Here is a 13,436-nt window from a genome sequence, read left to right as displayed (position 1 = left end):
AGAACTTAGACTACTACCCTCATTCTTCTATGAGGAAAAATTTTGCATCATTACCAAAATGGTGTTTTTTGTTTTTTGTTTTAATTTTCAGAGTATCTCCCCATACGGATTTTGAATATCATAAATACCCTGTGAGATAGGCAGGACAGCTATAATTAGTATCACTTTAGAGATTAAAAAACATTGATGCTCTGAGAGTTTCATCTGCTGCCTGTCACATCGCTGCTGAGTGCTGGAGCTGGCATTTGAAGCTGGTCTTCAATCCGTGGGGAAATGCTCTTCCCACTATTCCATGCTGCCTCACCTAGGTCACCCAGACCCTAGAAATGTGGTTTTTGATGCCTCTCATCTGTATCTGTACTTGGGACCATTCTTGCTTTGTAATTTTTCTCGTCTTTTGCTCTGCCAAATATGAATATCAGATAGCTTAGCAAAATCATTTTTTTAAGCTAGTCAAAGCAAAACAATATTTAAGTCTCTTCTGCAAAGCACCTCGCAAATCTTTTGCCTCCCTGCTTACAGTTATGAATAGTAAGGTGAGCCACTGAGGGTATAGCCGACCTGCATTTTAAACATAGGAACAAAAGTCACTGGAGATCAGCTTCAAGTACAGCTGTGTTAACGAGAATGAACTAGGTATGCGGGCTGGATTCTGGTGTTTGATGCCTTTTTCACTTCCCTAGAATGTTTTGTGACCTCTAATTATTTGACAAGCATTTGTACTGAAGAGCCTGTCGTGTTACTGATCACATTTTTTGGTTCTTATTTTTATTGTTTCTTCATGTAGGGGTCTTGTTCCTCGCCTTCTAGGTGACATCCTTTCTTTGTGGCTGTGTAACTCACTGGCCTACCTCGTCAATACCTATGCACTGGACAGTGGGGTAGGTTGTGACCTTCGTGAGATGTGCTCACCTTGGCTTTAATCTGGCAGCTAGATTAGCTTTTAAAGTAAGATGGGCCGGGCGCGGTGGCTCACACCTGTAATCCCAGCACTTTGCAAGGCTGATGCGGGCGGATCACCTGAGATCAAGAGTTCAAGACAAGCCTGGCCAACATGGTGAAACCTCATCTCTACTAAAAATACAGAAAAAATTAGCTGGGCGTGGTGGTGCGTGCCTGTAGTCCCAGCTACTCGGGAGGCTGAGGCAGGGGAATTGCTTGAACCCAGGAGGCGGAGGTTGCAGTGAGCCAAGATCGCGCCACTGCATTCCAGCCTGGGTGACAGAGGGAGACTCCATTTCAAAAAATAAATAGTAAATAAATAAACAAGATGACAGTTTGCTACATGCCAGACTGAACAATTATATAGCTAAAAATTATCAAATTTTCAAATGCTAATGAAATGAGCATACTGTTCACTGTAGAACGATACACGTTAAAAGTCCCTAAGATGTGACAGAGTATACCCAAGAGACTTAGCCCTGTGTTACTTCAGGGCTTTAAAGAGATCACTTCTTTACTGATACTTAACTTGAGAGAACCTGGGAAAGCAGGACATCTTTATGGTATATCGGGGGCTTTTCATCTAATCTGGACTTAAGAGGGTGCCTGTATTGGGCTTTCTAGAAACCTCAGCCTTTTGAGAATCAGTCTTATCTAGAAGTTGTCTTTCTTATCTCAGCCATTGTGGGGCCTCTTGTATGTCGGCAGCTCCATAGCATGATGATAAATTGAACACATCACAGGGTATATGACTAAATCCATGTTGTAAACCTCTTGAGTACAGAGAGGGATTTTCTTCAACGCATCTGGTAGAAAGCTAGCTGTGTAAAACAAAGGTAGTGAATTGTCCCTTAGATATACTATAAATGTGGTTTTCCAGGGACTGTATTTCTAGGATGTGTGAAAAGGTTATCAATCTCATTTTCTTTGGTATTTGAAATCCTTTTACATTCGTCCCTAAAGCATTTTAGTATAATATGAATTTGTCTGTTAATATTGAATCAGGTTGATCATTTTGACCACTGCCTTATTATTCTAATAATCAGTGTTTTATGGTTTTGTCCTCAAAATTAGTTTTAGACAGGTGTGGTGGCTCATGCTGTAATCCCAACACTTTGGGAGGCTGAAGTGGGAGGGTCACTTGAGCCCAGGAGGTCAAGGTTGTGAGATCACAGCTCACTGCACCTCCAGCCTGGGCAACAAGAGAGATCAGATCCTGTCTCAAAAAAAAAAAAAAAAAAAATTAATTTTCAAGCTGTCAAACTGATAATTTAGAGATAGACTATATTGACATGGAGAGCAAGGCACAGTAGCTCCAGCCTGTGATTCCAGCGACTCTGGAGGCTTAGGTGGGAGGTTTGCCTGAAGCCAGGAGTTTGAAACCAGCCTAGGCAACATAGCAAGACACCGTCTCTTAGCTGGGCATAGTGGCTTATGCCTATAATCTCAGCACTTTGAGAGGTCAAGGTGGGAGGATCTCTTGAGCCCAGGAGTTTGAGACCAGCCTGGGCAAACATAGGGAGACCCTTATCTCAAAAAAAAAAAAGACACCATTTCTTAAAAAATATTTTGAAATTAGCTGGGCGTGGTGATGTGTGCTTCAGGAGGTCACTGCACTTCAGCCTGGGTGACAGAGTGAGACACTGTCTGAAAGAAGAAAAGAAAAGAAAAGGAAAAAAGAATATATTGATGTGTTGTAGTGTTGTAGGCAATTAATTTAAGGCTCTTTTCCTGTTTTAGGTTTCTACCATGAATGAAATGAAGAGTTATTCTCAAGCTGTCACAGGAGTGAGTTTTTTAAAATCCTTTTAACCTTCTAGGAATAGTTGTGTTTTGTTTTGTTTTCCTTTTAAATCTGGCTTGTGTCATCACTGCTTTAAGATAACCAGATGTCTCACTGGGACATCTCCCTGAAATTTGTTATATTTGTCAAAGGTAAGAATAACTCAGTTTTCGGCCAGGCGCCGTGGCTCATGCCTGTAATCCTAGCATTTTGGGAAGGTGAGGTGGGCGGATCACCTGAGGTCAGGAGTTCGAGACCAGCCTGGCCAACATGATGAATCCCCGTCTCTACTAAAAATACTAAAATTAGCCGAGCGTGGTGGTGCATGCCTGTAATCCCAGCTACTCGGGAGGCTGAGGCAGGAGAATCACTGGAACCTGGGAGATGGAGGCTGCAATGAGCTGAGATCACGCCACTGCACTTCAGCCTGGGCGACAGAGTGAGACTCCATCTCAAAAAAAAAAGAGAGAATAACTCAGTTTTCGAAGGAACCACAGACTCACATGTGAAAATAAAGAGAGTAAGGCAGAGCCCCTGCCTCACATCCTGCATGGTTTGGTACTGCTTAGCTTTCATAAGGGGCGTGCCTTTCCTCCAAAATAATATTGTTCAGGCCAGACATGGTGGCTCACACCTGTAAACCCAGCACTTCGGGAGGCCAAGGAAGGAGGATCACTTGAGGCCAAGAGTTCAAGACCAGCCTGGGCAACTGAGCAAGACCCCATTTCTACAAAAGTGAAAAAAAAAAAAAAAGCTGGGGCAGGCGCGGTGGCTCACTCCTGTAATCCCAGCACTTTGGGAGGCTGAGGTCGGGAGTTCGACACCACCTTGGCCAATTTGGAGAAATCTCATCTCCACTAAAACTACAAAATTAGCTGGGCATGGTGGTGCATGCCCGTAATCCCAGCTACTTGGGAGGCTGAGGCAGGAGAATCGCTTGAACCCCAGGAGGCGGAGGTTGCAGGAGAATCGCTTGAACCCAGGAGGCGGAGGTTGCAGTGAGCCAATATCACACCATTACACTCCAGCGTGGGCAACAAGAGGGAAACTCCGTCTCAAAAAAAAAAAAAAGTAGTTGGGTATGGTGGTGTGCGCCTATAGTCCCAGCTACTCAGGATCAGAGAATTCTTCTGGCCTTTTGTTAAAATGTTGGATGCAGTGGTGTGCTAAGAGGAAGAAGCATCTCCAGGCTCAAAACTGTAACTGTTGTCTTTCCAGGGTACCGATGAAGCGAGACAAGTGTTAGAGTGTCTCACCGCAGTGGCACTAGGCCTTTAAGGTAAAGGAAAGGAGAATAAAGACTAGGAATGATCTAATAACAGCTGCCTTGTTTCCATTTTACAGTTTTTTGCGAGTATGTTGACCTATCCCTTTGTGCTTGTCTCCAATCTTATGGCTGTCAACAACTGTGGGTAAGCACTTTGTATTTCTTATTCTAGTAGGTGGTTGACTGTATGCTGACAGGCGGAGCAGCCTTGTAGAAATTTAGGAAAGATGAATGATCAGTATCAATCTCTGATTGGTATTTTTTTAAAAAGGGGGGGAGGAAAAGTATAATTGATACCATTAGAAGATTCCTAATTTTTTTCTTTGTATGCCCTATGCTGCAGCAGCAGCCTCAATTTGTATTTATTTATTTATTATTATTATTATTATTTTTTTTTTTTTTGAGATGGAGTCTTGCTATGTTGCCCAGGCTGGAGTGCAGTAGCATGATCTTGGCTCACTGCGACCTCCACCTCCTGGGTTCAAGTGATTGTCCCGCCTCAGCCTCCTGAGTAGCTGGGATTACAGGCATTCGCCACCATGCCCAGCTAATATTTTTGTATTTTTGGTAGAGACAGGGTTTCACCATGTTGGCCAGGCTGGTCTCGAACTCCTGACCTCAAGTGATCCACCCGCCTCAGTCTCCCAAAGTGCTGGGATTACAGGCATGAGCCACCATGCCAGGCCAATTACTATTATTATTTATTGTTTTTGTTTTTGTTTTTGTTTTTGAGACAGAATCTCACTCTGTCACCCAGGCTGGAGTGCAGTGGTGCAGTCTCGCTCCATTGCAACAGACACCTCCTGGATTCAAGCAGTTCTCATGCCTCAGCTTCCCAAGAAGTTGTGATTACAGGCATGTGCCACCATGCTGGGCTAATTTTTTCATTTTTAGTAGAGATGTGGTCTCACTATGTTGGCCAGACTGGTCCCGAACTCCTGACCTCTGGTGATCTGTCTACCTCGGACTTCCAAAGCGCTGGAATTAAAGGCGTGAGCCACTGCACCTGGCCTATTTTTATTTATTTTTAATTTTTTTAGAGATAGGGCTGCAATGTGGTGGTGAAGTCCTAGCTCACTGCAGCCTTGAACCTCCTGAGCTCAAGGGATCCTCCTATCTCAGCTGCCCAAGTAGTTGGGAGTACATGTGCATGCCACCATGCCTGGCTAATTATTTTTTGTGAAGACACAGGGCCTTACTTTGTTGCCCAGGCTGTTCTTAAATTTCTAGGCTCAAGTGATTCTCCTTCCTCAGCCTCTTAAAGTGCTGGGATTACAGGGGTGAGCCACCATGCCCAGCCAACATATTGTTATTTTAAATCTTTATCTTTTCTATGAAAGTGACAAAAGGTGTATCAGGGATTAAATGACAATCCATACCTGTTTTTCCTAGGGGCTTTATGGAGAAAGTGAGTTTTAAAGAACCAGAATTAGGATATTTAGTCTATGGAAAGTTTGATGACCTTTTCTCTGTATTGGTTAGAAGGGCAGGTTTTGGTATAGTGGTAGACTCCATTGATTTCCAAATTCTAGATGCCAAGTGACTCTACTGAGTTGGGCAAAATTTTGCCTTTTTTTTTTTTTTTTTTTTGAGATGGAGTCTCACTCTGTTGCCCAGGCTGTAGTGCAGTGGTGCAATCTCGACTCACTGCAACCTCCACCTCCCAGGTTCAAGCGATTCTCCTGCCTCAGCCTCCTGAGTAGCTGGGATTACGGGTGCCCACCAGCATGCCTGGCTAATTTTTTGTATTTTTTTGTTGTTGTTATTGTTGAGACAGAGTCTTGCTCTGTTGCTCAGGCTGGATTGTGGTGGCGCAATCTTGGTTCACTGCATCCTCCACCTCCCGGGTTCAAGCATTTCTCCTGCCTCAGCCTCCAGAGTAGCTGGGATTATAGGCACTTGCCACCACCCCCGGCTAATTTCTGTATTTCTAGTAGAGACGGTGTTTCACCATGTTGGCCAGGCTGGTCTCGAACTCCTGACCTCAAGTGGTCCGCCCTCCTCGACCTCCTAAGGTGCTGGGATTACAGGCGTGAGCCACTGCACCCAGCCTTGCCTTTTTTGTTTAATTCAAAATTCTTTTCCCATATGGTACCTGACATATCATTAAACATGTTACTGTTTTCAAATAAGATCAGATAGCTATGTGGAGTTTTGAACATTTTACATTGTTTGTTTTCTGGTTTTGTTTGTTTCATGTTACTCCTGGCAAGCTGTGATGTTTTCTGATACGTAGAGCAACTGCTATTTTTTAGCACAGTGTAAACTTGAAGGATGAATTAAATGTATTATTATTATTTACAGTTTTTTCAAGATGAAGTGATTATACCTAAGTAGGAACATATATATCTACTGTTTATATCCGTTTTCATGTTTAGTTTCTTTGTGAACACCAGTTAGTTTTTAAATCCCCTTTCCCTGGTCTTTTTTTTTTTTTTTAAAAGACTGGTTCTTACTCTGTCACCCAGGCTGGAGTGCGGTAGTGCCATCTTGGCTCACTGCAACTTCCGCCTCCTGGGTTGAAGCAATTCACATGCCTTAGCCTCCCGAGTAGCCGGGATTACAGGCATGCGCCACCATGCCAGCTCATGTTTTTGTATTTTCAGTAGAGATGGGGTTTCACCATGTTGGCCAGGCTGGTCTTGAACTCCTGACCTCAAATGATCCACCTGCCTTGGCCTCCCAAAAGTGCTGGAATTACAGGTGTGAGCCACCGTGCCCGGCCACCTTTCCCTGCTCTTTAATCATGTAAATGCTGTGTTCTGGAGTTTCATTTGTCCACAAAGGAAAAGTCTAAATGTTTTAGAAATTAAGGTTGAAGTTTATGTTTATTTATTTATTTGAAACCTAAATATAGGGGAAGAATTCTCTTTTGGATGCTTGATCTTTCCCCTGCTTCAATATGATTTGTTTCATTGAACTAAAATGATCTCTCAGGGAATCTTCTGTGCAGCAGAATATTTTGACAAGGTTTATCAACGTCTCAAGAGAATGGTTAATATTAACATGAATAGCTCCATGTTTTTTTCTATTTTAGTCTTGCTGGTGGATGCCCTCCTTACTCCCCAATATATACGTCTTGGATAGACTGTTGGTGCATGCTACAAAAAGAGGTATTTCTTTTTCTCTGTCTCTCTCATTTTATTTTGTTTTATTTTTATTTGTTTGTTTTCTTAAATATTGTCTCTGGAATCCCAAGTTAACTCTTGTAGCTCACTTTAGCTAGAGTTAGTCTAGTCTGCCAGTTAATGTACACTTTACAATGTTCTGTGTTTTCACTTTGGCATAATAGTAAAATGTGATGTTTAGAAATCATGAGCAGGAGTAATGAAGAAGAAAGAATCCCTAGATGAGACCTAGAAGCCATTTGAGTGCCCACATTCAACTTACAAATACGATCCAGGTAGATTATTATCCTGGTAAAATGATGGCCTTGATTTTAGACTCTTTTTTTCCCCCAAACTCACCTTTCATAACCACTTATTTGTCACAGGGGTATTGACAGAGCTGGTCTCATACTTCTAGAGTCTTGTTAGTGGATGATTTTGCCTAGATACCAATTTAGGGTTTGTTATTACTATGAGGTGTATAATCTGCAACAAAAAATTATTTATTATCTAGGCAAAGCTTTATTGGAAAATAAAATAATGGGCTGGGTGCAGTGGCTCACGCTTATAATTCTAGCACTTCGAGAGGGCTAGGTGGGCAAATTGCTTGAGCCTAGGAGTTTGAGACCAGTTGAGGCAACATGATGAGACCTCATCACTACAGAAAATACAAAAACTTAGCCAGGCATAGCACCTATAGTCCCAGCTACCCAGGAGGCTAAGGTGGGAGGATCACCTGAGCCCGGGAGGTCAAGGCTGCAGTGAGCCAAGATTGCACCACTGCACTTCAGCCTGGGTGACAGAGTGAGACCCTGTATCCAAAAAAGGAAAATAAAATAACGGCTAGGTATGGTGGCTCACGCCTATAGTTCCAGTTACTCAGGAGGCTGAGCCAGGAGGATCACATGAGTCCAGGAGTTTGAGGCCAGCCTGGGCAACACAGCCAGACGTGTCTCTTAACAAAAAACTACAGGCCAGGTGCAGTGGCTCACGGGTGTAATCCCAGCACTTTGGGAGGCCAAGGCGGGCAGATCACTTGAGGTCAGGAGTTTGAGACCAGCCTGGGCAACGCAGTGAAACCCCATCTCTACTAAAATACAAAAGAAATTAGCTGGGCGTAGCAGTGTGTGCCTGTAGTCCCAGCTACTGGGGAGGCTGAGGGAAGAGAATTGCTTTAACCCAGGAGGTGGAGGTTGCAGTGAGCCAAGATTGTGCCACTGCACTCCAGCCTGGGTGACAGAGCGAGACTCCATCTCAAAAAAAAAAAAAAAAGACAATAACAACAACAAATGGATTGGCTGTGGGCTAAATTTAGCACAGGATCACTTAAAATGATTATCAGTTTAAAGCTGTTTTTGAGGGGGGGTCCACTTCTTAAAGGACTGCAGAAGAAAGCGTATAAAGAAGCTCTTTGTTGCATTATTTTATAGCACTAGTGATATATAAGAGAAAGGCCTTTGAAATCTGAATGAAAAGGCCTAAGTGTTGTTTGTAGTTGCTCTTGCTTAGTGTGCCCACAAAGCCCCTCTGTGAATCCAAGCTTGAATACTTGAATGATTTCAGTACAGACCTACTATGAACATTGTGCATTTCATTCTGAGTTTTACTCTCTATTGTACAGTGTGGTCCCTGTTTAAATGGAAAAAATGGCCTTTCCTTCCTTCCTTTTCTGACTAACACTCTATTATAGGAAGAAAGCAGACAGAGAATGGATTACGGTGTCAAACACACTTAAAGTAGGAACAGTTGTTCCTGTAGGTGCTTACAACAACAGCAAATCTTGATTGGGCATTTACTGTATACCAGATATCATGCTAAGAGCTTTTCTTACATCAGCTCATGTAATCCTCAAAACAGCTGTGTGAGAATAGGTGTCATTCTTAATCACCCATTTCACATATGAAGAAACCGGGGGTTAGAGCAGTTTAGTGCCAATTACATAACGCAAGGTCACATGGCCTATATTTGGGAAGGCTCAGATTTATACTCCAGAGTGTACTCAGTTGCACTCAGAACATTATTACTTTATTTTTATTTACTTATTTGGTTCTTTATTTTTTAGAGACAAGCTCTGTCGCCCAGGCTGGTGTGCAGTGGTGGCATCACAACTCACTGTAGCCTCAAACTCCTGGGGTAAAGCAATCCTCCTACCTCAGCCTCCCAAGTAGCTAGGACTACAGGCATGCTTCCACCATGTCCTGTTAATTTTTTTGTTTTGTTTTGTTTTTGAGACAGGGTCTCGCTCTGTCACCCAGGCTGGAGTGCAGTGGCATGGTATTGGCTCACTGCAACCTCTGCCTCCTGGCTGAGGTCTCTGGCTCAAGTGATCGTCCCACCTCAGCATCCCAGGTAGCTTGGACTACAGGCACATACCGCTAAGCCCAGCTCATTTTTTTGTTTTTTGTTTTTTTAAATTTTATTATTATTATACTTTTAAGTTTTAGGGTACATGTGCACAACGTGCAGGTTTGTTACATATGTATACATGTGCCATGTTGGTGTGCTGCACCCATTAACTCATCATTTAGCATTAGGTATATCTCCTAATGCTATCCCTCCCCCCTCACCCCTGTTTTTTGTTTTTGTTTGTTTTTTTGTTTTGTTTTTTGTTTTTGTTTTTTTTGAGACGGAGGCTTGCTCTGTCATCCAGGCTAGAGTGCAATGGCACGATCTTGGCTCACTGCAACCTTCACCTCCCAGGTTCAAGCAATTCCCCTGCCTCAGCCTCCTGAGTAGCTGGGATTACAGGTGTCCGCCACTACGCCTGGCTAATTTTTGTATTTTTAGTAGAGATGGGGTTTCACCATGTTAGTCAGGCTGGTCTCGAACTCCTGACCTCAGGTGATCTGCCTGCCTCAGCCTCCCAAAGTGCTGAGATTACAGGCGTGAGCCACCATGTCTGGCCAATTTTTTGTATTTTTTGTAGCAACGGGGTTTTGCCATGTTGTGCAGGCTGGTCTCAAATTCCTGAGCTCAAGTGATCCTCCTGCCTTGGTCTCTCAAAGTGCTAGGATTACCAGTGTGAACCATCGCACCCGGCCTTTAATTTTTTAATTTCTTGTAGAGATGGGGTCTTGCTATGTTGTCCAGGTTGTTATTACTTTGATTATAAGATTTTATAAGTAGTCCTTAGAAACATGATTTCATTTCATTAAGAAATAAATAGGCCGGGTATGGTGGATCACACCCGTAATCCCTGCACTTTTGGGAGGCCAAGATAGGCGGATCACTTGAGGTCAGGAGTTTGAGACCAGCCTGGCCAATATGGTGAAACCCCACCTCCACTAAAAGTACAAAAATTAGCCAGGCATGGTGGCGCGTTCCTGTCCCAGCTACTTAGGAAGCTGAGGCAGGAGAATCGCTTGAACCTGGGAGGCAGAGGTTGCAGTGAGCCGAGATTGCACCACTGCACTACAGCCTGGGCAACAGAGCGAGACTCCATCTCAAAAAAGAAAAACAAAGAAATAAATGAAAGCTAGCACTTACTGAATGTTAGGCACTGTTCTACATGACTCATTTGCTAAGCCAGGTGGAAAGTGGCAAAGCCAGAATCCAACCTGGGCGTTCTGTCTGCCCAGAGTAAGAACTTAATAAGGAGAAATTGTAGTTAGTTCATAGTAGCTCAGCCTTTCAGAGAATACTAATCCTTGTTCTGTAGTGATAGTCCCAGTTTTGTCCTAGATTTAGTCACGTCTCCCAGTTGGACCTCTTTGCTGATTTGGATTGGCTGATCTCATCTCGCTAGATATTATTTGTGTTTTGTTTTGTTTTGTTTTCCAGGGGAATATGAGCCGAGGAAATAGCTTATTTTTCCGGAAGGTCCCCTTTGGGAAGACTTATTGTTGTGACCTGAAAATGTTAATTTGAAGATGTGGGGCAGGGACAGTGACATTTCTGTAGTCCCAGATGCACAGAATTATGGGAGAGAATGTTGATTTCTATACAGTGTGGCGCGCTTTTTTAATAATCATTTAATCTTGGGAAAATTCAGGTGTTTGGTGTCTGCCTTTTTTGTTCTTTTTTCCAGCACGACATAACTTACCACTGATACTCCCCCTTTAGTTATTCTGAATTAGGATATTTTTGCTCCAAATTCTTATTTTACTTAACCAGAAGGGAAAAAAAGTTGTATTTTCCTGAAGCTACAGGCACTTTGTCATGTGATTTTTGAGTCTCAATTTAAGGCTTTGTAAAATGAAGAGTAGAATTCCAAGAAGAATGAGAAATAATTTTGTAAAACTTAACAAAATCACTAAATTAAACTATATGGGAGGTTATGAATTACTTTTTCTTGGGTAGACCCTAAAATGTCAGTAGCATGCACCAGAATCTGACTCCCATTATGCTTCTAAGCACATTTCATTGACCTTGTCTCTCATACTTCAAGAAAAGGACAGTGCATTGCTACATTACCCTAGAAAGTCTGTGTGAGGATCTGCCCCTTCAGTCTGTTATTGCAAAGTAATAAAATGTCACCTACAGGGAGCCTCTGAGCCTACTCTAGTTCAAGAGGCTGCCTGAAAAAAAATAAATAAGATAAAGGGTCAGCAACAACAAAGAAAAAGACAATTACAGAAAATAAGCAAGATTTGGAAAGGAAGTATAATGGCACTTTTTTCCTCAAAGGAAGTTCTTGTTTTCACATAAAATATGAAAAGCAGATCCTGCAGGAGTAACCCCCTTCTTTAAGAGCCAAGTATTTGCCAGTGCTTAAATTACACCATACAGTTCTAATTATATATAATCTTTTGTTCTTCAGTTTTTTGTTTTGTTTCCTTTTTGTTATTGTTGCCGAAGGTGAGTAGTTTTGCATTTCTGATGACAGCCTTGGAAAGTATATTTGTAACTCCATGTCTGGTAATGCCAACCCAAGTCGACATGGGTCTTAGGACACTGACCACCTCACATGCCATACCCTCAATTAAGCATGTTAACATTTATAGGAGGAAAAAAATCACTTTAGGAGAAAATAAAATTCAACTCAAGCATAAAGCTTCTGTTTACTCAGGCCTTCTAAAAAGCAGGTTAAAATGCTCTAAAATGAGAAAGCCTGTGGTTTCACTTATTTATATAACTCACTGGGACATTGCCAAATGAGTAAGCACTTAATTCGCTGTTTCTGAGACTTCTCTGTCAAAACAGCCCCACTGATAATATTAGACAGAACGAGAATGCAGGGGTCTCTTCCCTCCCCTGGGGTTTAGGAAGCTCATGAGGAGCTCGGCTTAAAATGTCTTTGATGTCTCTTCCTTTGTCTCAAAAAGTAATGTCAATTTTATATACTATTTCGATATTACTATCTGCATTTGTTTTAATATAAAAATGTTTGCTGCCTACCTTTTTCTCCCAAAAAATCTTTAAGTAAAGATGATCTGGGAAAATGTGCCATGTTTATCCTGTGGCTTCTGTGAACTTTCATGCTTGCCTATTCCTAGTTGAGAAGCATGTCTGACTCTGATAACCAGTCTACCACCAGAGGACGCCAAGGCTTCAGTTTTTCCTGTGCAAGTTGGGTGGCTGAGAAATTTCTCCAAGGCCTAGGATTGCTCAAAATACTAGTCCAGCTGTTTCAGTCTTGCTGCATCCAAGCTAGAGGTCTAATCAGAGTCCTATACCTATGATCCTCCATAATATCTTACTATAAGCTATTAACATAAAAGTCTAAAGATATTCAGGGGCTAGGAAATGCAGGTAGGTGCCATTAAGAAACACATGCGACCGGGCGCAATGGCTCATGCCTGCAATCACAGCACTTTGGGAGGCCGAGGCAGGTGGTTCACCTGAGGTCGAGAATTCGAGACCATCCTGACCAACATGAAGAAACCCTGTCTCTACTAAAAATAACAAAATTAGCCGGGCATGGTGGCACATGCCTGTAATCCCAGCTACGCGGGAGGCTGAGGCAGGAGAATCTCTTGAAACCCAGGAGGCGGAGGTTGCAATGAACTGAGATCACGCCATTGCACTCCAGCCTGGGCAACAAGAGTGAAACTCCCATCTCTTAAAAAAAAGAAAAGAAAAAAAAGAAACACATGCAAGAAATAATGAACTCAGTAAGTAATATGAACTTAGGCTGGTTGTGGTGGCCCATACCTGTAATCCTAACACTTTGGGAGGCTGAGGCAGGTGGATCACTTGAGGCCAAGAGTTGGAGACCAGCCTGGCCAATATATCTACTAAAAATACAAAAAAATTAGTCGGGCATGGTGGCACGCACCTGTAGTTCAGGAGGCTGAGGCAGGAGAATCGCTTGAACCTGGGAGCTGGAGGTTGCAGTGAGCCAAGATTGTGCCACTAGGTGACAGAGTGAGACTCTGTCTCTTAAAAAAAAGAAAAA

The 13,436-nt window shown here is 42.7% G+C and overlaps 1 protein-coding gene across 8 annotated transcripts in view; it reads left to right on the top strand.

The window, feature by feature from the left end:
* MTCH2 (mitochondrial carrier 2) overlaps positions 1-12,482 on the top strand; it is a 29,882-nt gene extending 17,400 nt beyond the window's left edge. For 6 of the 8 annotated variants that reach the window (XM_001169637.5, XM_016920856.3, XM_063782942.1 and 3 more), the window contains 5 exons: positions 788-881; positions 2,683-2,730; positions 4,070-4,137; positions 7,030-7,105; positions 10,880-12,482. In XM_001169637.5, coding sequence (XP_001169637.2) covers positions 788-881; positions 2,683-2,730; positions 4,070-4,137; positions 7,030-7,105; positions 10,880-10,966 — 373 coding nt within the window. In that variant the 3' untranslated portion in view covers positions 10,967-12,482. The remainder of the gene's footprint in view (positions 1-787; positions 882-2,682; positions 2,731-4,069; positions 4,138-7,029; positions 7,106-10,879) is intronic. The other 2 variants (XM_016920857.3, XM_063782939.1) reach the window with 1 other exon arrangement.
* Positions 12,483-13,436: the final 954 nt, after the last annotated feature.

This window comes from Pan troglodytes, chromosome 9 (genome assembly GCF_028858775.2).
Source record: "Pan troglodytes isolate AG18354 chromosome 9, NHGRI_mPanTro3-v2.0_pri, whole genome shotgun sequence".
Taxonomy (NCBI): Eukaryota; Metazoa; Chordata; class Mammalia; order Primates; family Hominidae; genus Pan; species Pan troglodytes.
The sequence above is the reverse complement of the archived record's forward strand: the minus strand, read 5'-3'. Positions and strand labels throughout refer to the sequence as shown.